General features: G+C 57.0%; 1 protein-coding gene across 1 annotated transcript; it reads left to right on the top strand.

Annotated features, from left to right (window-relative positions):
- Window positions 1-427: 427 nt before the first annotated feature.
- Window positions 428-22507, top strand: EMWEY_00005270 (hypothetical protein, conserved; the record flags this gene model as incomplete). The annotated part of the gene is made up of 11 exons (XM_013481192.1): window positions 428-1009; window positions 1445-1680; window positions 2144-6157; window positions 6385-16252; window positions 16446-17201; window positions 17420-17448; window positions 17705-18234; window positions 18643-18918; window positions 19014-20545; window positions 21847-22295; window positions 22441-22507. The coding sequence occupies 11 exons, from the start codon at window positions 428-430 to the stop codon at window positions 22505-22507; spliced, it is 18339 nt and encodes a 6112-aa protein (XP_013336646.1).
- Between the last annotated feature and the right edge of the window lie 493 nt (window positions 22508-23000).

The raw sequence follows: 23000 nt of genomic DNA, 5'->3' as shown, positions 1-23000 counted from the left end.
GCAACCGCTGCAGCAAGAGCAGCAATGCAGCAGCAGCAGCAGCGGAAGCGGCAGCGGCAGCGCATGTTGGGGGGCGCTGCCGACAGCTCACCGATGTAGAATCAGCAGCATCAGCAGCAGCAGCAACAGCAGCAGCAGCAGCAGCAGCAGCAGCAAAAGATAATAATTGTTACATATTGTCAGTGAGCTTTAAGGGTTTATTATTATTTCTGTTTGTCTTTGGGTGTATAAACGGCTATTGCTGCTGCTGCTGCTGCTCGTGCTGCTGCTCCTGCTGTCCTCAGCGGCAAAAACCCGAGACATTTGCCGGATCTTAGGAGCAGAAACAGCAGCAGCGGCAGCAGCAGAAGTATCATAAGCAGCAGCAGCGGGATCTGCTGTACGACGAGCAGCAGCAGCAGCAGCTGTTGTGTGCACAATCGCCTCTATGGAACTCCGAAGTCGGGAGCGATGCAGCAACAACCGCGACAGGAGCAGCAGCAGCAGCAGCAGCAGCAGTAGCAACAGCAGCAGTAGTAGTAGCAGCAGCAGCAGCAGCAGTACTAATGGAAGAGAGAATGTGGATAAATCAGAGTTGCTTATAAGCAGCAAGTACAGTAACCTCCCCTCAGCGAACTGCAGCAGCAGCAACAGCAACCACAGCAACAACACCCGTAGCCGCAGCAGCAGCAGAAGCAGCCCAAGGAGACCAAACGGCAGCACATATGAGAGCAGCAGCAGCATAGGCAGCAGCAGCGGCAGCAGTTACCGTCGTCGTCGTGCTCGTCGTAGATTATCCCCAAGATCCCAAGCAGCAGCAGCAGCAGCAGAAGCAGCAGAGAAAAAAGAATTAGCTGATGCTGTATATAGAGCTTTTCTTGCTGGTCCCTCTATATATACAGAAGAAGGAAGAGCAATAGAAAGAGAAACAAGAGATCGTGATTACCTTCTGCATGCAAGACTAGAGGCAACGCAGCAAGCAGCAGCAACAGCAGCAAATAGGAGAGAATATGTTATACAAAGATTATTAGTAAGAGAAAACATAGAACAAACACAATCATCTTTTTCTTTCCTTAGTATACCTGCATTATTAGGGGAAGCTTCCTTGCTGCTGCTGCTGCTTGTCCTTTCTTTGCTGCTTACTCTTCTATGGATATTACCTAATGAATATATACAATATAATATTTTTTATGCTTTTCTTTCTTTTCTTTGTATACTTATTTGTCTTCTTGTATTAAAGGTTGGACCTAGATCCTTCCTTTGCTTCCGATTCTAGCACTACTGCAGCAGCAGCAGCAGCAGCAAGTGCAGCACCAACAAGTGCAGCAGCAGCAGTCGTTGGGGTAGGGGTTGGGGGAGGGGGAGAGGAGTAGTACTGGCAGCAGCAGACGCAGCAGCAAACGGATATACACTTCTCCCTTTATATTCAGGGATGCCTCCCGCTGCGAATTGCTTCCGTGCATAGATGCAGCAGCAGCAGCAGCAACAACAGCAGCGAAGTCGTCATGCATCGGCTATTCTGCAGCTTGCTGCTGGCCTTCTCCACAAGCAGCAGCAAGAGCAGCAAGAGCAGCAGGAGCAGCAGGAATTGCAGCAACCGCCTGTGGTGACGGCTACTGGAGCAGCAGCAGCTACTCCAGTAGCCGCTGCAACTGCTGCAGCTGCTGCAGCAGCGGCAGCAGCAAGCACCAGCTTCAGCTGGTGCGCTGTGCATTTGTCTTAGCAGCAGCAACTGCAGCAGCATCTGCAGCAGCAGCAGCAGAAGATGTTTGGCGGTTTGCTGCAGCGTCTGCTGCTGCAGCACTGCAGCAGCTTATTAGAGGATTGTAATCCGCAGCAAATATCTTTATGGCGCAGCAGCGTAGTTATAGCAAATGTTAAATTAAAAAAAAATATAATTAAAGATTTATTCAAATTAGATGGATTACAGTAAACCCTAAACCCTAAACCCTAAACCCTAAACCCTAAACCCTAAACACTTTTTAGTCCGAGTGGCAGAAAACGCCGTGCGGAGATCGTCTTTGCAACCCTAGAAACACTGCTGCTGCTGTTGCTGCTGTTGTTGTTGCTACTCTTCGTGCTGCTGCTCATGCTGGTGCTGCTGCTGTTGATGCCTGGAGAGCGTGAGGGTTTAGGGTTTAGGGTTTAGCGTTTGTGTGTGTAGGCTGGTGGAGGGCTCAGCAAAAGAGTTTCGAGCGTCTGTCATTTGGGGAAGACAGCCAACTCTGCTGCTGTCTTTTCAGTTCTTAAATATTGTGCTGCAGCGCCACAGCAGCAGCAGCAACAGCAACAGCAGCAACAGCAGCAGCAACAGCAGCAACGGTGGTGATAACGATACAACTCGCGAAACTACAGCAGATAGAAGCAGTAACAGCCAGGCCTCTGTTGCTGCAGACTCATGCAGCAGCAGCAGCAGCAGCAATGCCACTGCAGCAACAGCAGCAGCAGCAGGCCTAGCAGCAGCAGCAGCTGCTACCAGTACGCAAGCTGCAGGAGGGCACGTCTCTCCTGATGCAGCAGCAACAGCAGGTGCTGCTGGCACTGCTGGTGGCACAAGCGCAGACAGCGACGCAGCAGCAGCGGCTGCTGCTGCGACAGCTAGCTTACGACGCACCAGCAGCAGCAGCAGCAGCGGCACGGTTGCTGAGGGCTGGCAATGGGGTTCCTCGCTGCTGCTGCCGCTGCTGCTAGCCATAGAGCTGCAGCTAACTAATGCGAATATAAAGCTGCTGCAGGGGCCGCATGCAGTATCTGTTGCTTTGTCCTCTCTTACAGTTCGTCTGCCGCAGCAGCAGCAACAGCAGCAGCAGCAGCAAGGATTGCTGCACGGAGATAGCGATAGCAGCACACACCACTCACGACACTTTTCTGAGCTGCTGCAGCAGCTGCAGCAGCAGCAGCACTCGCTGCAGCGGGAATGTCTCTTGAAGGATCTCACTATCTGCATTGATACAGAGCAGCAGCAGCAGCAGCAGCAGCAGCGGATGTGGAGGATCCGACGCAGCAGCAGCCAGCTGTCTGCCGGCCTCCCACCTTCAGCACTTTTGGCGGAGGCTTCCCTAGCACCAGAAGCAACTGCTGCTGCTGCTGCCGCCGCAGCAGCAGCAGCAGCAGCTGCTGCTGCAAATAATCCACGCGATGCAAAAGCCGCGGCAGATGCTGCAGTAGCTGCAGTAGGAGAAACAGAAGCCAAGGCAGCAGCAGCAGCAGCAGCAACGACGCAAGCTTCAGCAGCAGCTTATAATAGCGTTGAAGAACGCAAAACCCTAGACAGCGTAGCAGCAGCAGCAGCAGCAGCGGCGGCGGCAGCAGCAGCAGCAGTTGCTGCTGCAGGTACTGCAATAGGAGGTCAAAGCGGACAGCAGCAGCGGCAGCACAATTACGAGCAGCCGTTGCTGCGGCGGTGGGCCTGCAGCATTCGTTTCTCCTTCCCTCTGCAGCAGCAGCAGCAGAAGCAGCAGCAGCAGCAGCAAGCAGCAGCAACACCAGACAGGTTTTGTCTTGATGCGTTGCTGCAGCCGCTGCACCTGCGGATCAGCAGCAAACAGCTGCATGCGCTGCGGTCTGTTCTCTTCGACAAGCCTCCTCCTCTCCCGCCTCCGCAGCAGCAGCAGCAGCGGCAAGAGGGACAGCAGCAGCAGGAGGAAATTCAGCCGCTAGACGAAAAAGAAAAGCAGAAGCAGCAGCAGCAGTTAGGAGCAGCTTCCGACGCTTCGCCCTGTAGTATGTGTGTAGAGGGCGGCAGCGACGAGCAGCAGCAGCAGCAGCAGGAAGAGCAGCAGCAAGAAGAGCAGCAGCGGCAGCGGCAGCAGGAAGACACTGATGCAGCGGGGAGTTGTCCTTCGTCGCCTTCGCAGCAGCATGGAGAGCAGCAGACCGATCAGCAGCAGCAGCAGCAAGGCAACCAAGAACAGCAACAACATCTGCAGCAGCAGCAGCAGCAGCAGCTGTCTCGATTATCCCTACAAAGCCCTGCTTGGCGGCGCTTGCCACAAGTTGCTGCTTGTGTCCCACAGAGCACGAGTCAGAGCAGCAGCAACAGCAAGAGCAGCAGCAGCAGCAGCAGCAGCAGCAGCAGAGCTGAGCGTTGGCTGAAGTGGGCAGTTGACGCCTTCTTGGGGGATTCGTCAGAGGAAGAAACAGAAGTGGAGAAGCAGCAGCAACAGCAGCAGCAACAACAACAGCAGCAAGAGCAGGAGGCCAAGGGGCTCTCTGAGGCTGCAGGCTGGCCCACAACTGCAGAAGAAGCAGCAGCAGCAGCAGCAGCACCACCACCACCACCACCACCACCAAACGCTGGACCACACACCACTGCTGCGGAAAATGAACAGCAGCAACAGCAGCAGGAGCAGCAAGCTCTGTCCTTCAAGAGAGAGTGCAGCAGCAACAGCAACAACAGCAAAGTGCGTGGCGTATCCAGGGGCTCTGTGAGCAGCAGCTGCAGCAACGGCGAGAGCAGCAGCAGACGGGACAGCATCAGCAGCAGGTGCAGCAACGGCGGCAGCAGAAGCAGCAGGAGCAGTACGAGTGGCAGCATGAGTAGCCGGCATATCTCTATTGAGGATGACTTAGAGGAGGAGGCGCTGCTGCAGGATTTGCTGCAACAGCAGCAGCAGCAACAGAAGCCGCTGCTGCGAGGGGCCCTTGCTAATGCCTTAGTGTCTGTTAATCTGTCTTCTGTCTCCCTAACTCTTATTGCCCCACAGCCAGCAGCAGCAGCGCTGCAGCAACGGCGAGAGCAGCAGCTAGCATCAAGCAGCAGCAGCAGCAGCAGCAGGGCATTCTTTGCATGCGGCCTTGAAGGAGGTCGTTTGCTGCTCTCTCTTCCTCCTGCTGCTGTTGGCGTCCCTGAGGTGTATGTACATTTCCTGCAGGCATGGGCAAGAGACGCAACAGCAGCAGGACTCTACTTGCAGCAGCAGCAGCAACAGCAGCAGCAAACAGAACAACAACAGCAGCAGCAAGCGCTGCTGTCGTCAGAGCAGCAGCTGCTGCAGCAGGAAGGGTTCGTCTGCCTTCGAGCTGGCAGCGCTGCTGCTGCTGCAGCAACAACAGCAGCAGCTGGTGCACCATCCCCAGCACCTGCACGCGTAGAGGCAAACTCTACGACAGACACCAGTACCAACAGCAGCAGCAGCAACAGCAGCAGCAGCAACAGCAGCAGCAGCAACAGCAGCAGTAGCAGCTTTGGCAGCAGCAGCAGCAGCAATCCAAGCGTCGACTTAGGAAGTACACCGGCAAGAGGAGCTGCGCTGCAGTGCGGTCTCTTGTTCCTTCCCTCTCCTGCTGCAGCAGAAGCAGCAGCAGCAGCTGCTGCTGCTTCGCCACCAGACACAGGCAGTGCTGCTGCGGGGGGTATCAACACGTCCGGCTCAGCAGCAACAGCAGCAGCAGTAGCAGCAGCAGCAGGAGCAGCAGGATGCAGAGCCAGTGTGCTTGTGGGGCCCCTGAGTGTACACCTCACTGCTACGCTGCTGCATGAGCTGCGGCTCTTCTTTTGGCTGCCAAAGCAGCAGCAACAGCAACAGCAGCAGCAGCAGCAGCAGCAGCAGAGACTGTCAGATGAGTTAGCGGACGAACAACAGAGGCAGCAACAACAGCAGCAACAGCAGCAGCACCCGCTGGCGGAACTGCCTCTACGCACTTCAGGTAGCTGCTGCAGCAGCCACTACAGCAGCAACAGCAGCAGTAGCTCCAGCTCCTTGTGGCGCAGTAATAGTAGCAGCAGTAGCAGCAGCAGCAGCAGTAGCAGTAGCAGCAGCAGCAAGGCTAGTAGCAGAAGGTATCCTCACTTCTACTCCATAGAAGCACACGACCAAACTCTGAAGCAGCAGCAGCAGCAGCAGCAACAGCTGCAGCAGCAGCACCAAGCCAAGGGACGCAAGAACAAGAAGGATGCAGCAGCAGCAGCGGGTTCTGCTGCTGCTGCTGCTGCTGCTGTTGCTGGTGGAAATATTCATTTTGTGGTATCTGTGCCCGAGGTCGATGTGCGGTTGCTGCTGAGGCTTCCTGCTGCTGACAGCAGCAGCAGCAGCAGCAAGACGAGCAACAGCAACTCCAGCAACCAGCTGCAGCAACAAAGGTGGCACGGCGGATTTACAGCAGCAGCAGCAGCAGCAGCAGCAGCAGCAGCTCGTGGGCGAATCCATTGGCTGCACTTCGCTTTACGATCTGTCAAGTGAGAAAGTCAAACTCTAAACCCTAAACCCTAAACCCTAATTTCTATGCAGCGAACCCTAAACCCTAAAACCTAAACCCTACCTTCTGAGCAGTAAATCCTAAACTCTAAACCCTTTTTTGTACAGGAATTTTGCCTAATGGTGTGTATTTCTGCCTGAACTCGAGGGTTGGTATGCCTAGGGTTTAGGGTTTAGGGTTTAGGGTTTAGTGTTTTTGATTGTTCAGGATAAGCCGAACCGCGTTACCAGAGTATGTAGAGAGGGAGTTGCTGCCGTTGCTGCTGGCGCATTGCCTATGCTTTATTCCTGTGCTGCATGTAGCATATGCTGCTAACAGCGCAGCACCTGCTGCTACTGCTGCAGCAGCAGCTGCTGCAGCTGCTGCTGCAGCTGCAGCTGCTGGTCGTTCTGCTGTGGCTTCTGCGGCTGCCCCGACGCCTCCTGGTGGGGCACTGGCGAGGACAGGGCAACAGCAGCAGCAGCTGCAGCAACTGCAGCAGCAACAGATGCAACAGAAGCAGCAGCGGCAGGAGCAACGACAAAGCAACAGCAGCGCATCATTGACCATTGGATTGCTGCAGCTAAGAGTGCAGCAGCAGCAGCAGCATGCAGCAATGGATACAGATGCTGCTGCTGCCGCTGCAGATGATGATCCGCAGCAGCTACTGCTGCTAAAGGGATTGGAAGCTGAGATAAGACAGGAGGACGCCGATTGCAGCTCTGCTGCTGCTGCTGCTGTTGGGGCTGCTGCTGCTGTTGCTGCTGTACAGAGAGACCCAACGACAGCCATTCAATGCTCACCAACACAGCAGCAGCAGCAGCTTTCTTTGGCTGGACCACAGGCATACAGCAGCAGCAGTAGCAGCAGTAGCAGCAACAGCAGCACTGCTCCTCAGATTTGCCTGTATACTTCAGCTATGAGGGCTGCAGGGGAGGTGCAGTTGCTGCGCATCGGAGCAGCAGCATCAGACTTTGCTGCTGCTGCTGCTGCTGCACGCAGCCTAGCAGCTCATGCACTCGGGGTGTACGTGGAGCTGCATTTGCTGCGCCACATGGAGACTCCTCTTTACGTCAGGAGGCAGCACCAAATAACGGAGCTGCAGCAGCAGGGGGATTGGCTGCAACAAGAGGATCAGCAGCAGCAGCAGCAGCAGCAGGATGTACTGCAGCAAGGCTCGAGGCAGCGAAGCGAAACCAGCCCTGCTGCTGCTGCTGCAGCAACAATCAGTAGCTATGAAACGGGAACAGCAACAGCAGAGCCAACAGCAGAAGCAGCAGCAGGCTTGGAAGCAGCCGAAGCAGCAGCAGCGACGACAGAAGCAGCAGCAAATACAGCAACAGCAGCAGTAGCAACACCTGTGTGTGCTGCATGCTTCCGTTGCGGCTGTCTAGGCTGCTATGGGATCCCAATGGAGATTGCTGCTGCTGCTGCTGCGGGGAAGGTTGTTGCTCTATATGCAGCGGGAGCGGATTCGGAGGAGGCAGCAGCAGCAGCAGCAGCAGCTGAATCAGCTGGTGCTATAGAGACGCCGCACCGTCTGCTGCTGGAACTTAGTGGGGCTAGCTGCAGCGTCCGCTGCGCCTTGTATGGCGACAGCAGCAGCAGCAGCAGCAGCCACAGCAGCAGCACCTACAGCAGCAGCACCACCAGGTATAGCCTCAGCAGCAGGAGCAGCAGCAGCAGCAGCAGCAGGATCCGAGATGCCTTTGCTCCTCCGATTAGGCCACACCTGAGCAGAAGCAGCAGCAGCAGCAGCAACTCGTCTCTTCTCTTCCTTGAGGTGTATGTATCCATCAGCAACGGGAGAGGTTTGCTGCTGCTGCCTGCTGCTCCCTCTATAGGGATTCCTCTATTTGTTGCAGCAAATCAGCCGCAGCAGCAGCTGTTGCTGCCGGTGGCATGCCGTCCACCGCCGACAGCACCACCAGCTGCCGTTGCTGCAGCAACAGCGGCAGCTGCTGCTGTTGCTGCAGCAGCAGCTGCTGCTGAAAGTGCCACGGGAAAGAGCAGCACGGGAGGCCAAACGCTGGAGCAGTCGCTGCACGAGTACCAAACGCAGCAGCGGCAGCAGCAGCAGCAGCAGCTGTTGTCTAGGCGTATACAGCAGCAAAAGACGGTGGCAGCAGAACCGCTGATGACCCTCTGCATGCGATTTGTTGTGAGGCAGCAGCAAGACAGCAGCAGCAGCAGCAGCAAGAGCAGCGGTAGCTTCCCTGTATCGTTTGCTGCTTTGAGGCCCCCTGAGGGGCTGCTGCTGCTGCTGCCGCAGCCACCATTCAGGTGTTTCCTGCCGCAGCAGCAGCAGCTGCTGCAGCAGCTAACACGCGCTGCAGCAGCAGCAGCACATATGGACTCCGCTGCTGCTAGTCGTTGCCAGCAGCTGCAGCTGCTGCGAGCAGAAGCTGTCTCCGCAGCATCGCTGCAGCAGCCTCTTGTCTACTTCCGAGTCCGCAGCAGCAGCAGCAACAGCAGCAGCAGCATCGACAGCAGCAGCAGCACAAACTGCCTTATGCTCTACCCAGAGGTGGTATCCATGCTGCTTAGATGCTGCGCCGCACTGCAGCAAGAGGCTGCAACGGTTGCTGATGTTGCTGCAGCAGCAGCTGTTGCTGCAACAGTTACTCCTGCTTCTACTTCTGCTGCTGCCAGTCAACCGAGAAAACTCTCGTCTGAGCGAACTGTCCGCAGCAGCAGCAGCAGCAGCAAACATACCAACAGCTGGCGAGGCCTTAGTGCTGCAGCAGCAGCAGCAGCAGCAGCACGGCGGATGTGGCCCCTGCTGTTGCTTGATCCTGTAGCTGACTGCTATCTGCCTGAGTTGCTGCTGCGGCTCTGCAGGTCCCCTACAGCAGCAGCAGCAGCAGCAGATAGAGCAACAGCAGCAGCTGCTGCTGCTAAGGAGGGTACGCTGCTCTGCGCCTTGCTGCCCAGCATACGCTGGGAGAAACGACTGTTGCGCTGTGGAGCGTTTCGCGTATGGGGGCAGCAGCAGCAACAACAGCAACAGAAGCAGCAGCAAGAAGAAGAACGGCAGCAGCAGCAGCTTATGACCTGGCAGCAACGCGTAGAGATCGGGCCGCTGTCTGTACACCTCAAGACCTCCCGTTGCGGCTGGCTGTTCGAGCGCAGCAGTTTTAGTGAAGATGCAGCAGCAGCAGCAGCATCTGCAGCAGGCTCTGCGGCAGCAGGAGCAGCAGCAACGACGCTGCAGATCCTGCTACAGTGGGATAAGGAATTGCTGTTGCATGCAACAGATGCGGATGCTGCTGCTCTCCTGCTCTGGTGGCAGCAGCTGCCGACAGGACACTCACAGCAGCAGCCGCAGCAGCAGCAGCAGCAGCCGCAGCACCATACCACAAGTACTATTGTCAAGAGCTGCAGCAGCAGCAGCAGCAACCGCAGAAGAAGTCTATGGGAGGAATTGGGCGTAGAGGTGAGCAGCAGTTTTTCCGTCCAGCTGCTCATATCTCAGCAGCAGCATCAACAGCAGCAGCAGCAGCAGCAATTGCAGCAGCAGCAACAGCAGCGGGCCTTTGGATTTACATTGGGTCTTGGCGAGGTGCGCATAGAAATGTATAAGTTACCTGCTGCCTGCAGCAGCAGCAGCAGCAACAGTTTGCCTGCTCTTCTCAGTGGTTGGCGTTTTCTTGTGAGTCGTCCCTACGCTGCACTCCTGCAGCAGCAGCAGCAGCAGCAGCAGCAAGGAGCACCGTGCAGAAAGAGAGGCATTGCCGTATTCTCAGGAGCAGCAGCTTCTGCTGCTACTGCTGCTACTGCGGAAGAAGATGCAGCAGAATCAGCAGGGGTTTTGCTGCTGCATGCAGAGGAAGAAGTAGCAGCCCCACAGCTGAGTAACATCTCCTTACCCGTTGTTTCTCCGCCTGCTGCTGCTGCTGGCAGCAGCAGCAGCAGCAGGAATGGCAACAGCAGCTGGTGGCTCGCCTTTGCTGCTGAGAGGCGGGAAGGCGTAGTAGCCCTCCACAAGTGCCCCCAGAAGCTGCAGCAGCAGCTGCAGCAGCAGCAGAAGCGGCAGCAGCAGCAGCATGAGGAGGCTAGTGGTTGGTGTCTCCTCGATGGGGAGGCGGTGCTGCAGCAGGCATCATGGGGACTTGTCTTGCTGCCACTGACACTGCAGCTGCCTGCTGCTGCTGCTGCGGCAGCTGCCTCCATTCTCCGGTCGTTTGCTGAAGCAGCAGCAGATGCTGCTGCTGCTGCTAGTGGTTCTGCTGCGGCTGCTGCTACCTTAGGACAAACGGCGATTGCTTTGGAGTTCCTGAGACAGCGCTGTCTTCATCAAAAGGAAGCAGCAGCAGCTGCTGCTGCTGCTTCAGCTGCAGCTGCTGCAAAAGCTGCGGCAGAAGCTGCTGCAGGATCTACTGCAGCAGCAACAGTCATAGAAGAGACGTTGCCGCTGCTGCAGCGCAGCAGCTGGGAGATCCGCTGTGGTACCTTGGCGGTTAACTTTTCGGTTCCCGCAGCAGCAGCAGCAGCAGGGATAGCAGCAGAGTCAAGTGCAGCAGCAGCAGCAGCAGCAGTGGGAGCAGCAGGCCGTGTAGTAGTAACCATTGAGGATGGCTTTGCTTCTGGGGTATCTGTCCGAGCCTTCCATCAGCAGCAACAGCAGCAGCTGCAGCAGCAGCTGCAGCAGCAAGACGTTCACTGGGTGAAGCAGCAGGAAGTGCTGCTGCTGGCGAACATGAGTGCAGCAACTGCAGCAGTACCAACAGCAGCAGCAGCTGATGTCTTCCAGAGCTGCTGCGATCGGCTGTTCATACACCCCGTTAATCTGCGCCTGCATAAATCAAAGGGAAGCAGCAGCAGCAGCAACGGCAGCGGCACCAGCAATAATGATGGAGAGTGCTGCTGCTGCAGTACGCTGCTTCGCGCTTGCTGCTGTGACATTTGCTGCACCTGCAGCTACACCGTGAGTGGCGCCCCCTGTGGAGCTCATAGGCAGCAGCAGCAACAGCAGGAGCAACAGCAGCAGCAGCAGCAACTGCCGCTGCTGCTACGGCGGACACCGAGAGCGCTTGGAGAGCGCCTGCAGGCGCATGCATCTGCGGTGTACGTTGATCTCAGCGACTATGCTGTGTTGCTGCTGCTGCTGCAGCTGGTGCAGCAACTCCAACGTCATGCAGCAGAGTCAGCAGCGGCTGCAGCAACAGCAGCAGCAGCACTGGCAGCTTCTTCCCCAGAGGAGACTCCTCCACTAATATGGGAGGATCAAGAAGAGCAGCAGCAGGACCAGCAGCAGCAGCAGCAGCAAGAGGTTTGCATGCTTGTGGATGCTGTAGACGTGCTGCTGGCTGCCCCGTGGGCTGCTGCAGCAACGGATGCAGCAGCAGCACCCGCTTCAGCAGGAACAGCAGCAGCAGCAGCAGCTGGTGTTAATGCTGGTGCAGCTGACTTGTTGTGGTGCGGGGACGGTGTCTCCTCTACTCGTTCAAGTTGCAGCAACAGCAGCAGCAGCTGCAGCAGCAGCAGCAACAGCAGCACCATGAGCAGCAGCAGCAGCAGGGGCTGCTGCCAAAGCCGCAGCAGCAGCTGCAGCTTGTACAGAGGCGCCAGGCGTTCTGCATGCACAGCTTCAGAATCAGCAGCAGCAGGTAACGCAACAATGGATATGCCCACAGCAGCTGCAGCAGCAGCAGCAGCAGCAGCACAGCAAACGAGCGATCCTGTTTCGCATATGCTGCAGCAGGTTGCAGAAGATCGACGCTGCATGCGGCGTTTGCTGCTGCGAGCAGGAGAGCAGGTGCCTGTTGCTGCTGCTGCTGCCGCTGCTGATGAACATATCGCTCTAAGGGCTTCAGGGCTGCAGTTGGAGCACCGCAGCAGCAGCAGCAACAGCAGCAGCAGCAGCAGCAGGAGAGTAGCCCTGCGATCCCTAATGCTGCAGGTTGGTCGATCTGCTGTGGCGTCTGTACACCCGACAGCCCCACCATCGCCTGCTCCGAAGCAACAGCAGCAGCAGCAGCAGCCACAGCAGCTGCAAGAGCAGCAGTATGAGCAGCAGCAGCAGCTGCCGTGCGGCATTGAAATTATTTGGCGAGTGACACCAGGCCTCAAGACGTCCGCAGCAGCAGCAACAGCAGCAAAAGCAGAAACAGCAGCAGCAGGAACAGAAGCAGTAGCAGCAGCAGCAGCAGTTGAAAGGACTGCATACATCGGCAACGTGGCGCTGCTGCTGCACCCACGAGCAGCAGAGCAGCAGCTACTGCAGCTGTCAAGACAGCCATTGCTGCTGTTGCTGCAGCAAACTTTGGATGCGTCGGAGTCACCCTCTTCAGTGCAGCAGGAGCAGCAGCAGCAGCAACAGCTGCAGCAGAAGCACAAAGGCCCTCTGCAACAGCAGCAGCAGCACGTGGACAAAGTGTTTCTTAACTTCCTGCTGCTGCATGTTGCAAGCGGCAGCAGCAGCAGCAACCTAAGAGCTGTGCGGCTGCTGCTGCATCAATTCGCCCTAGTTGTATGGCCTGTACAGAAGCAGCAGCAGCAGCAACTGCAGCAGCAGCAACTGCAGCAGCAGCAACTGCAGCAGCAATTGAAGCAGCAGCAGTGGGTGGAAATCTGTGAGATGCGGCGGCGGTTGTCTCCTTCCGCTCTATACAGCTGCATCCCATCTACAGCAGCAGCAGCAGCTGCTGCTGCAGCAGGAAGCAGCAGCATGCGTACAATTGATGCTGCTGCTGCTGCAGTGTCTCTCTGCTGCTGGGCAGCAGCAGCGCCGCTGCAGCAACTGCCGCTGATACCGCCTCTTCGACTAGGAGGTAGTCTATCTCTGTATAGCAGCAAATCCCCTGCTGCAGCAGCACATCCTGCAGCAGGAGCAGCAACAGCAGCACTTCCCTTAGAAGAAGGGTCTGCAGCAGAGCTTGCATGCGCTTGTCTGCGGAGTCTGTACACCTCAGCGGGGCTAAAGCTTTCTGCTGAACCTGCAGAAGCAGCAGCAGCGGCAGCATCAACTGACAATGCTGCTGCTGCTGCTGCTGCTTATACAGAAGCGAATGCAGAGCTGCGTGTGTCTCCTCTGCTGCTGCGTTTGTCTCCTTGGAGGTTGAGGCTTCTGCAGCAGACGCTGACAGGGTTGAGTGACATGGCAGCAGCAGCAGCAACTGCTGCTGCTTATGCTGATGCTGCTGCTGGAAGTGCACAAGACACAGGTGGCGCCACAGCAGCAGCAGCTATAGCAGCCCCATCTTCTCCGTCAGCAGCAGGAGAGGGAGCAGCAGCAGCAACAGCAGCAATGGATGACGAGGTCGTACACTGGCAACTGCTTCCTTTCAGTCTGTTGCTGCAGCCAGTGAGCACCGCAGCAACAGCAGCAACAGCAGCAATAGCAGGAGCAGCACCAGACGGTCAACGACACCGCTGCTGTCCGTGTTTGCCGCTGCGGGCTGTTTCTGCATGCAACAGCTTCTGCGGCGACGAGGAGCAGCAAGCTGCAGCAGCAGCAGCAGCTCTCGAGCCGATGCAAGCGTTCTGTTGCAGCAGCGCGTCCCCAGCAGCAGCAGCAACAGCAACAGCAGCAGCAGCAGGGTACGGGTCGGTGCATCAGCTGAAGGCTTTGGTTTGCTTTCCTATGCCCGTTGCTTTGGTCTCTGCTGCAGTTGGACGTTGCATGCACTGCTGCCATCAGCAACACGAGCAGCAGCAGCAGCAGCAGCAGCACGAGCAGCAACACTACTGGATAGTGCAGCAAGTTGAGGTGTACGATGAGCTCCAAAGACGCTTCTGTGGGGTCGCATTAGGGCAGCCAAAGATCAGCAGCAGCAGCCTTGTAGCGCGACGATTCAGAATTACGCTGCTGCTGCTGCAGCAGCAGCAGCAGCTGGGGCCAGACCAGCAACCAAACGCGTTACAGGAGCAGCAGCAGCTACTGCTGCTTGCTGCCTTCCCCGTGCTGCGCGCACCCTTGCGGCAGTTGAGGCTGTCGCTTCAGTCCAGCGGCTGCTGCGTTACCTTTGCGCATGCAGCAGCAGACACAACAGCAGCAGCAGCAGCAGAAGCAACGGGACCATATCCCTTCGATGCTCTAGGCATCGAGGCTCCGTCTCTTGAAGCAGCAGCAGAGGCCTTGCATGTGTCACTGCAGCAGGTGTCTCCTATATACCCGCAAGGCGGTCCTGCTGCTGCTGCTGCTGGCCTTGCTGCAGCGGGGGGTGTTGCGCTGCGGCTGCGGCTAGATCAGCTAAGGGCGCGGGTGCAGCAGCCGTCGACGCTACAGCCGCTGCAGCTGCTGCACTGCCCTGCCGTGACGCTGCAAGCAGCAGCAGCAGCAGCAACGGCATCGGCAGCAGCAGCAGCAGCAGAGCGTATTAGTCTCCATCCTGCACTGACACGGCTGCCCCCTGGCGGTTGTGCTGTTGCTTTGCTGCTGCAGGAGCAGCTGACTGTACACCTCGACAGCCTGCGTCTGTGGCGAGCAGCAGCAGCAGCAGAAGCAGCAGTTGCTGCGCTGTCACCTGATGAATATCCTGTCAAGACACAGCAACAGCAGCAGCAGCAGCAGCATCGAAAGGAGCAAGGGCAGGCATGTGTTGCAGTGCAGCAGCTGCAGCAAATGCCTCCTCATGTGCCACTGCTGCTGCTGAATCTGCTACCTGTGCCACTGCTGCTGCAGCAGGCAGCCTTTGGTGGCTCGTTGCTGCTGCCGCCAGGTGCAGCACGAGCTGCATTCTGGTGTCTCCCCACTGCATATCCTAGCAGCAGCAGCAGCAGCAGCAGCAGTAGCAAAGACCGAATGGCCCTGCGTTTTGCGCTCGCCTGCGGTGGCGGCTGGTCAGCGCCTGTCTTTCCTGTTGTTGCTGCTGCAGGAGCAGCAGCAGCAGCAGCTGCTGCTGCTACAGCTGGAACAAAGAATGCCCCTGCTGTGGCATGGGAGCCGTTGCTGCTGCCTGCTGCTTCGGGAACCTCTTGTGTGCTGTTGCTGCCCAGCCCAAGCAGCAGCAGCAGCAGCAGCAGTAGCAACAGAGTTATGTATAAAGTTTGGTTCGGTGTCTGTAGGGTCTCCCCGCTGCAGACTTGCTGCTTCATCTGTCCCCCGCTGCTGCTGCAGCAGCACAAGCTGCTGCTGCCGATCTCCTTCCGTACAGATATAGGCGAGCAGCAGCAGCAGCAGCAGCAGAAACAGCAGCAGCAGCACGGCGACTTTGGCCTCTGCTTCCAGAAGGAAGTGCCGCCCCTCCAGAAGCTGCTGGAGGTGCTGCTGCCAAGGGAGAAGCCCAATCGGCAGCAGCAGCAGCAACAGCATCAGCAGAAACAGCAGCAGCAGCAAGACCAACAGCAGCAGCAGCAACAGGAGCAGCAGCAGCAACAACAGCAACAGTACAATTCTGTTACTTGCTGCGCTAGTGAAGGCGCGCTCCAGCAGCAGCATCTGATGGCACCTCAGCAGCAGCAGCAAGAGCAGCAGCATGCAACCCATCAGCATCAGCAGCAGCAACAACAGGACTTCGACTGGGCAGCAACAGCAGCAACTGTGGGGAGTCTGCATCCTGCTGCTGCTGCTGCAATTCTCCCCCCTGTTGCTACACCCCTCTCTGTATCCTTGGCGATCGGTTTGTATCCAGCGGTAGCATCAACAACAGCAGCAACAGCAGCAGCTGCTGCTGCTATTTCAACAGGTGCAGCATCAGCAGCAAATGGCTCCTTCAGCAACCCCTTGCTGCTGCTGCAGGCAGGCAGCAGCAAAGATCTGCTGCAGCAACGCCGGCAGCGTAGCCTCCTACGATGGTTACAGCAGCAGCAGCAGCAGGAGCAGCAAACCTTCCAGGCAGGTTTTGTGCACCTCCCCTCTGCATCTCGCATGCAGCAGCACCAGCAGCAACAACAGCAGCTGCAGCAGCAGCAGCAGCAGGTAGAGAGCAGTGCATGTGTCTTTTGTTACGCTGGAAATGTAGAAGAGGACGCCTTCGATTGCTGCAGCAGCAACAGCAGTGGCAGCAGCAGCAGCACGGGGCCTCTGATGCTGCGCATGCGCCCTGCGCTCTATACAGCAAACTGCAGCAGCAGCACTTTGCTGCTGCAGCTGCAGCACAGCAACTTCGGAAGGACGCAGGAGCTGCTGCTGCAGCCTAACTCTGCCCTTCAGGTTCGTTGTTAATTGCTGCTGCTGCTGGCATTGCTGCTGCTGCTGCACGCTGTTCATTGGATGGTCTTTTACCTGCTCCTGCTGCTGTTGCTGCTATTGCTGTTGCTACTATGTTTGCTGTTGCTGTTGCTGCTGCTGCTGCCATCGCTGAGCAACGGGGGAAAATGTGTGTATTTCTGTTGGGTGCATGCAGGTTACCGATGCTGAAGCACCGCAGCTGGTTGCTGCAGCAGTGCATTTAGTGGGCACTGCTGCTGCTGCTCCAGCTGCTGCTGCTGTTGCTACAGAAGCAACAGCGGCAGCAGCAGCACAGGAGGAGATGCAGCAGCAGCAGCAATTTTTGCTGCTGTCACAACAGCCGATACCACTAACAGCAGCAGCAGCTGCTGTACCGGCGGCCCCTTCAACAGCAGCAGCTGCTGCCTTGAACAGCAGCAGCAGCAGCAGCAGCTCAGCTGCTGATACCGTTGCAGGAACAACCTTCAGCTGCTGTTGGACGTCCCTCACTCTTGTCAGGCAGCACCTGCCGCCGCTGCCGCCGCCGCCGCCGCCTCAGCAGCAGCAGCAGCAGCAGCAGCACGGTGGCAGCAGGAATAGCAGCAACATAAGCATCGCCGACGAACTCAGATCCAGCAGCAGCGGAAGTCCTGCGAGCCTGCTAGAAGCCAGTTATGAGCAGCAGCAGCAGCTCGATCGGGCGAACTACAGCACGGGCCCCTTCAACAGCAGCAACAGCAGCAGCAGCAGCAGCAGCAGCAGCATGATCAGCTCTGGTGCACTGTCCACAGCAGGAGCGTTAGTACTCCCATTACCTACTGGTCCAAAGCATCAGTTGCAGCAGCAGCAGCAGCAACAGCAGCAGCAGCCGCAGGAGGAGCAGCATATGACGGGTTCCTTGCTGGTGCATGCCCGTTGCTGGGGAGTCTCTAAGCGTGTGCTGCAGCTGTCGGTACACCCCAAGTGTATCGCCAGCAGCAGCTGCCCATTAAGTATATACATTAAGGATATTTATGGTAATATTATAGAGATACCAGCAACAAACAGCAGCAGCAGCAGCAGCAGCAGCAGCGCAGGAGGAGCAGCAGCGACCGTGGACCTTTCCTCCCTTTGCTGCCTCCGCCAGGATCGAACTGCGCCTTTTGCTGCTTATATTGGGGTGCGCTGCAGCAGCAGCAACTGCAGCAGCAGCAGCAGCTGTAGCTGCATCTGCTGGACGGAGTCGCTACAGCAGGTTTTTATTAACAAAACTATACGTGTTTGCATCCCCTTGGTGTGCTGCAGCAGCAGCAGCAGCGACGGCAGCAGCAGCAGCAGGACAGAAGGAGAGGCAGCAGATCGTTATGCTGTTTTGCTGCTAAGCCTCAATCGGCGATCAATAGAAGGTTGCTGCTGCAGCGCAGCAGCACCGCAGCAGCTGCTGCTGCTGGTGTCTCCTCCCCTGTGTGTACGCAGTCAGCTGCCATTTGGGGTGTATGTACACCTTGCTGTTGCTGCAGCAGGAAGCAGCGGTGTCTTGCTGCTTGTTGATTCGCTGCAGCAGCAAGACGCTAAGGAGGCGCGCTGCTGCTGCTTCGAAGCAGCAACAGCTGCAACACTGCATGCGCTTGCTGCTGCTGCTGCTGGTGGAAGTAACACAGGCCTCCTGCCTCGGTCTCTCCTCGAGTCTCCGCTGCTGCCACCCCAACAACAGCAGCTGCTGCTGCAACTGCAGCAAGGGCAGCAGCAGCAGAAGCAGCAGCAGCAAGCACCACTTAGCCTGGAGGCTGTTCAAGGTGTGTCTCCTCCTTTGCTGCTTCGTGTAGCGGATGCCTCACAATGGCAGCAGCAGCAGCAGCAACTGCAGCAGCAGCAGCAAGTGCGGTGGACAGACAGCGTAGTTTTGCAGCTTCGTAGCGATGTGGGGTTTGGTGCGTTGCCTACTGAGAAGCAGCAGCAGCAGCAACAGCAGCAGCAGCAGCAGCAAAAGCAGTGGCGAGGTGGCGGTTCGGCGCCCGATGTGCAGCTGCCGCTGGCGAATTTCCGCATGCAGCAACAGCAACAGCAGCAACAACAGCAGCAGCACCAGTTGAGTGCAGCAGCAGCATGCAGTTTAGGCTTGCTGCCCCCTCTGCTGCTGCGGCTGCTGCATGTATCCTTTGGCTTGCATGCAAGTGGGAGCCTTTGCCTCTCGCTGTCTTTTGCTGCTGCTGCTCCTCTGCTGCTGCTAAACAGAACTCCTTTTACTCTTGCTGTTGCTCAAAGCAGCATCAGCAGCAGCAGCAGCAGCAGCGCAAGCAGCAGCAGCAGATTGCTGCGGCAGCGCGTTGCCCCCTTCTCTGCTGCGCACCTACCTGCTGGGCAGAAGCCCCCTGTTGCTGTTTTTGCTGCTGCAGCTGCTGCTGTTGAAGTAGAAGCAGCAGAAACAGAAGAACCAGCAGCAACAGCAGCAGATGCAGTATCTGCTGCTGCGAGCCGCATAAGGAGTGACGAAGCAACAGAGCAGCAGCAGCAGCAGCAGCAGATTGACATCCGCCCTTTCTACATCCAAAGCGATCCTCTTGTCATGCGAGCCCTTTCTCGGCATGCAGCCTGCAGCAGCAGCAGCAGCAGCAACCGCAGCAGGGCAGCACCGCAGAAACCTGGGGTGTATGTGCAGCTCTGTGCCCTTGATGACGGGGCAACACATGGTAAGGGATCAATGAGAAGCACGTTTAGGGTTTAGGGTTTAGGGTTTGGGGCTTAGGGTTTAGGATTTAGCAAGAATTTGTGCTGTTTGCTGCAGACATGGGAATGGATTTGCTGCACTTCAACAGCAGCAGCAGCAGCAGCAGCAGCAGCAGCAGTGTAAGAGGCCAGTGGTCGCAGCCGTTGCTGCTGCTGCAGCAAGGTGACGCAGTATCCCGTTTCTTAGTGCCTCGCATACCGATGCAGTTTGCTGCAGAGTATACAGCAGCAGCAGCTGCTGCTGCCGCTGCTACTGCTGATGGGGCAGGCAATGGCCCTGCTGCAGCAACTGCAGCACGGGGCACTCCATGGGCACTGCTATTTCCTTCGCGAACTGCTGCTGCTGCAGTTGCTACTGCAGCAGAACCCGTAGGTGGCTGCATAATTGCCCATATGCGCAGCAGCAGCAACAGCAGCAGCAGCAGCAGCAGCAATGGCCATCTGCTCACGGTGGATTTCGTTCCCTTTAGGGGTTCCCTTGCATGGGAGGCGATGGCAGCAGCAGCTGCTACTACGAGTGCTGCTGCTGCTGCCGCTGCTGCTGCTGCCTGTCCTGCAGCAGCAGCAGCAGCAGCAGCAGCAGAAGCAGCAGAGAGGCTCACGCGCTTCTGTGTCCCTTGCCCATTGAAACAGGTGGAAATGTTGCTGCAGCAGCGGCAGGCAGCAGCAGCAGCAGCAGTTGCTGCTGTTGCTGCTGCGCCTAAGGGCACTTCTTTAGATGCTCTGGTTGCAGCAGCAGCAGCAGCTGCTGCTGCTGCCACAGACGACGCAGCAGCAGGACCTATCCCATGCATCCTTGAACGGGGAGAAAGCACAACTAGCATCAGCAGCATCAGCAGCAGCAACAACAACAGCAGCAACAGCAGCAGCGGCAACAGCAGCAGCAGCAGCACCATCACGCGGTGGGTGCAGCAGTTCACCTTTGAGGTGTCTGTTGATGAAACCCTTGCTGCTCTCTCATCACCAGATACAGCAGCAGCAGCAGCAGCTGCTGCTGCCTCCACCAGCAGCAACAGCACAATGGGTTCTCTTGTTGCTGCTGCTGCCGCTGCGGCTGCTGCTGCTGCTGACACGGAGGTTACGGAGACAGTTGTTGCCCACTTTAGGCGCCTACGCTATGTGTTCCGCAGCAGCAGCAGCAGCAACAGCAGCAGCAGCAGCAGCAGTGTGCTGCAGCTGCTCGAAGACAGTCGAAAAGAGCATTCGCTTCTGTTTGATTCTGCTTCCCTCAGCAGCAGCAGCAACAGCAGCAGCAGCAGCAGCAGCAGCATGAAGCAATGGGTTTGTTTGCCGTCAATATGTTGTCTTGCTTCACTTGTAAGCAGCAAAGTAAAGGAGCCTGCTGCTGCTGCTGCTGCAGTTGCTGCCGAAGCGCAGCAGCAGCAACAGCAGCAGAAGCAGCTGCTGCTGCCGCCGCCATGGATGGGCAAAGAGGCAGCAATGTCTTCGGCTGTATATTTGCCTCTTCTTGCCCTTGAAGCAAGAGAGACACCTCAGCAGCAACAAGAGCAGCAGCAGCAAGAGCAGCAGCAACAGCAGAAGGGTTATGTTGTTAGCATCCGCGCTGACGAGAATCTGCTGCGGTGGGGAGTAAGTTTTGGTGCTGCTGTGTCTGCGCTGCGTCCTCTCTTCCTGCAGCAGCAGCAGCAGCAAGAGCAACCGCAGGAGCAGCACCAGGAGCAACGTCTGGCAGGAGGAGGAGCAGCAGGAGGAGATCCTGCTGCTGTGATTGCTGCTGCTGCTGCAGCATCTGCAGCAAATCGGCTGCATGCATGCAGCATAGATGAGGTGTATATCTCTCCTTTTAGGTTTATAATATCATTAGATCTAAAAGGTGCTGCTGCTCTTGCTGCAGTCTCCTGCTGCAGGGTCTCCTTCCCGCTGCTGCTGCTGCGGCAGCTGTATACGCCGCTGCAGCTGCTGCAGCGGGAGCTCCTAGCTCATTATACAGCGCTGCTGCTGCTGCAGACACCGCAGATTCTTGCTTCTGCTGCAGTACTAGGCAGCATAAGAGCTTCGCTGCAGCACATTGTTGCTGCAGCACGGGAGGTGTATGTACACCGCACAGCCAGGGGTGCTGCTGCTGCTGCTGCACATGCTGCTGCTGCTGCTCTCGTACCTGTAGGCTCTTTTGCTTCTTCTCTACGTCAGATATTGCCTACCTTCCCGTTGCGCGAGCTGCTGCAGCAGCAGCAGCAACAGCCACACCAGCAGCAGCAGCAGCACCAGATCGTAACAACAGCAGCAAAAGCACTTGTTGGTGCTGCTGCACTGCCGTTGCATGCAGTCCTAGCTGCTGTATCTACCTTCTCTGCTGCATGTACACCGCAACTTCAAGATGCTGTTGAAGCGCAGCAGCACCCCTTCGGCTGCTCTGCATGCGCTGCGCTGCTGCAGCACATGCAGCAGCAGCACATGCAACAGCAGCACCAACTGCTGCAACAAGCCGCAGGGGCGGCGAGGGAAATGATGCAGCCAGACCGCGTAGAAGCGCTGCTGCAGCAGCAGCTGCAAGGCCAGCTGCTGCGAACTTGCTGCAGCAGCAGCAGCAGTAACTGCTGCTGCACCAGCAGCGAGCCACGAGCCATGCTGCTGCAGAATTCCCTCAGCAGCAGCAACAGCAGAGGCAGCAACAGCAGCAGTGCGCGTCTCCCAGCAGCAATTGATGCATCTCTTGGGTACTGGGACAGCAGATGCTGGCTGCTGGTGTTGCAGCATAGCAGCAGCAGCATCTGCAGCAGTAGCAGCAGCAGCAATGGAGATGATGAGCAGCAACAGCAGCTAAACTGGCAACTCCATGCGGCAGCTGTTGGGATGACTGTGTCAGAGGTAAGACTTAAACACGGATTAGGGTTTAGGGTTTAGGGTTAGGGTTTAGGGTTAGGGTTTAGGAACAAAGGAAGAATTATGTGTGTCTGCTGCTGCAGCTGCTGCTGGCATACATCTTTCCCCCTGCAATATGTGGGGCTGTGCTTCCCGAGGATGGAACATTTGCTGCTGCTGCTGCTGCAGCAAGCGGATCCAAGCTAGGCAGCAGCAGCAACAGGGAGGTTGCGCTGCATCAGCAGCAGCAGCAGCAGCCGCTGGTGCTCAAGATGGAGAGATTCCCCCTGTGTGATGTTTCTCTTGCTGCTGCTGCTGCTGCTGCCTACTGCTTCAGCAGCAGCAGCAGTACAAGCAACAGACGCGTAATGATGCCTCCGCCTGAGGCCCAAGCTGCCGCAGCAGCAGCAGCAGCGCTGCAGCAGCAGCAACAGCAGCAGCATTTTGGCGGTTTCCCTTATTCTTTAATATCTCTCGAGGCTGAAGGTGTTTCTTCTCGTCTATGGGTGTTTACATCGTAAGCTAGGGTTTAGGGTTTAGGGTTTAGGGTTTGCTACAGAATAAGCAGCTCCTCAGCTCCTGCTCTTGCTGGATTCTTACTTGCAGTCGCCTAGGGTTTAGGGTTTAGGGTTTAGGGTTTGTGACGTTGGTGTGTTGTACAGCGACCCCGAGAGGCTTGAGGAGATGCTGTTGGTGTACAGGAGCTGCACCTCAAACCCTAAACCCTAAACCCTAGGGAGATAAACCCTGAATATGCTTCTACGTTGGGGTTTCCTCAACTATGCATTTAAAAATTAGGGTTTAGGGTTTAGGGTTTGAACGGTTTTGGCGTCAAACGGGGCTAGTAAGGAGCGGTTCTGTTTCTGACGGCACACAGCTATCTAATTGCTGTTGTTGTTGCTGCTGCTGCTGTTGCTGTTGCTGTTGCTGCAGCAGCTGCTGCTCTAGCTGCTCCAGCAACAACAGCTCACTGTGATCTGCTGCTGCCTCTGCAGCAATTTCCTCGGGCATTAGCCTGGGGTTAAAACCCCATTGCTGCTCGCGCTGCATTTGCTGCAGCTGCTGCACCTGTTGCTGCTGCTGTTCGGGGTGCTGGTGCTGCTGCAGCTTCTGCAGCTGCTGCAGCTTCTGCTTGTTAGCAGGGGTTGTTGCTGCAGCAGCAGCAACACAAAACGCCCGTCCTTCAGCCTCTAGCTGCTGCACATACACCTGGCGGGGGAAG

The sequence above is a fragment of the Eimeria maxima genome, genomic scaffold, assembly GCF_000499605.1.
Source record: "Eimeria maxima Weybridge genomic scaffold, Emw_scaff29, whole genome shotgun sequence".
Lineage (NCBI taxonomy): Eukaryota > Apicomplexa > Conoidasida > Eucoccidiorida > Eimeriidae > Eimeria > Eimeria maxima.
The sequence above is the reverse complement of the archived record's forward strand: the minus strand, read 5'-3'. Positions and strand labels throughout refer to the sequence as shown.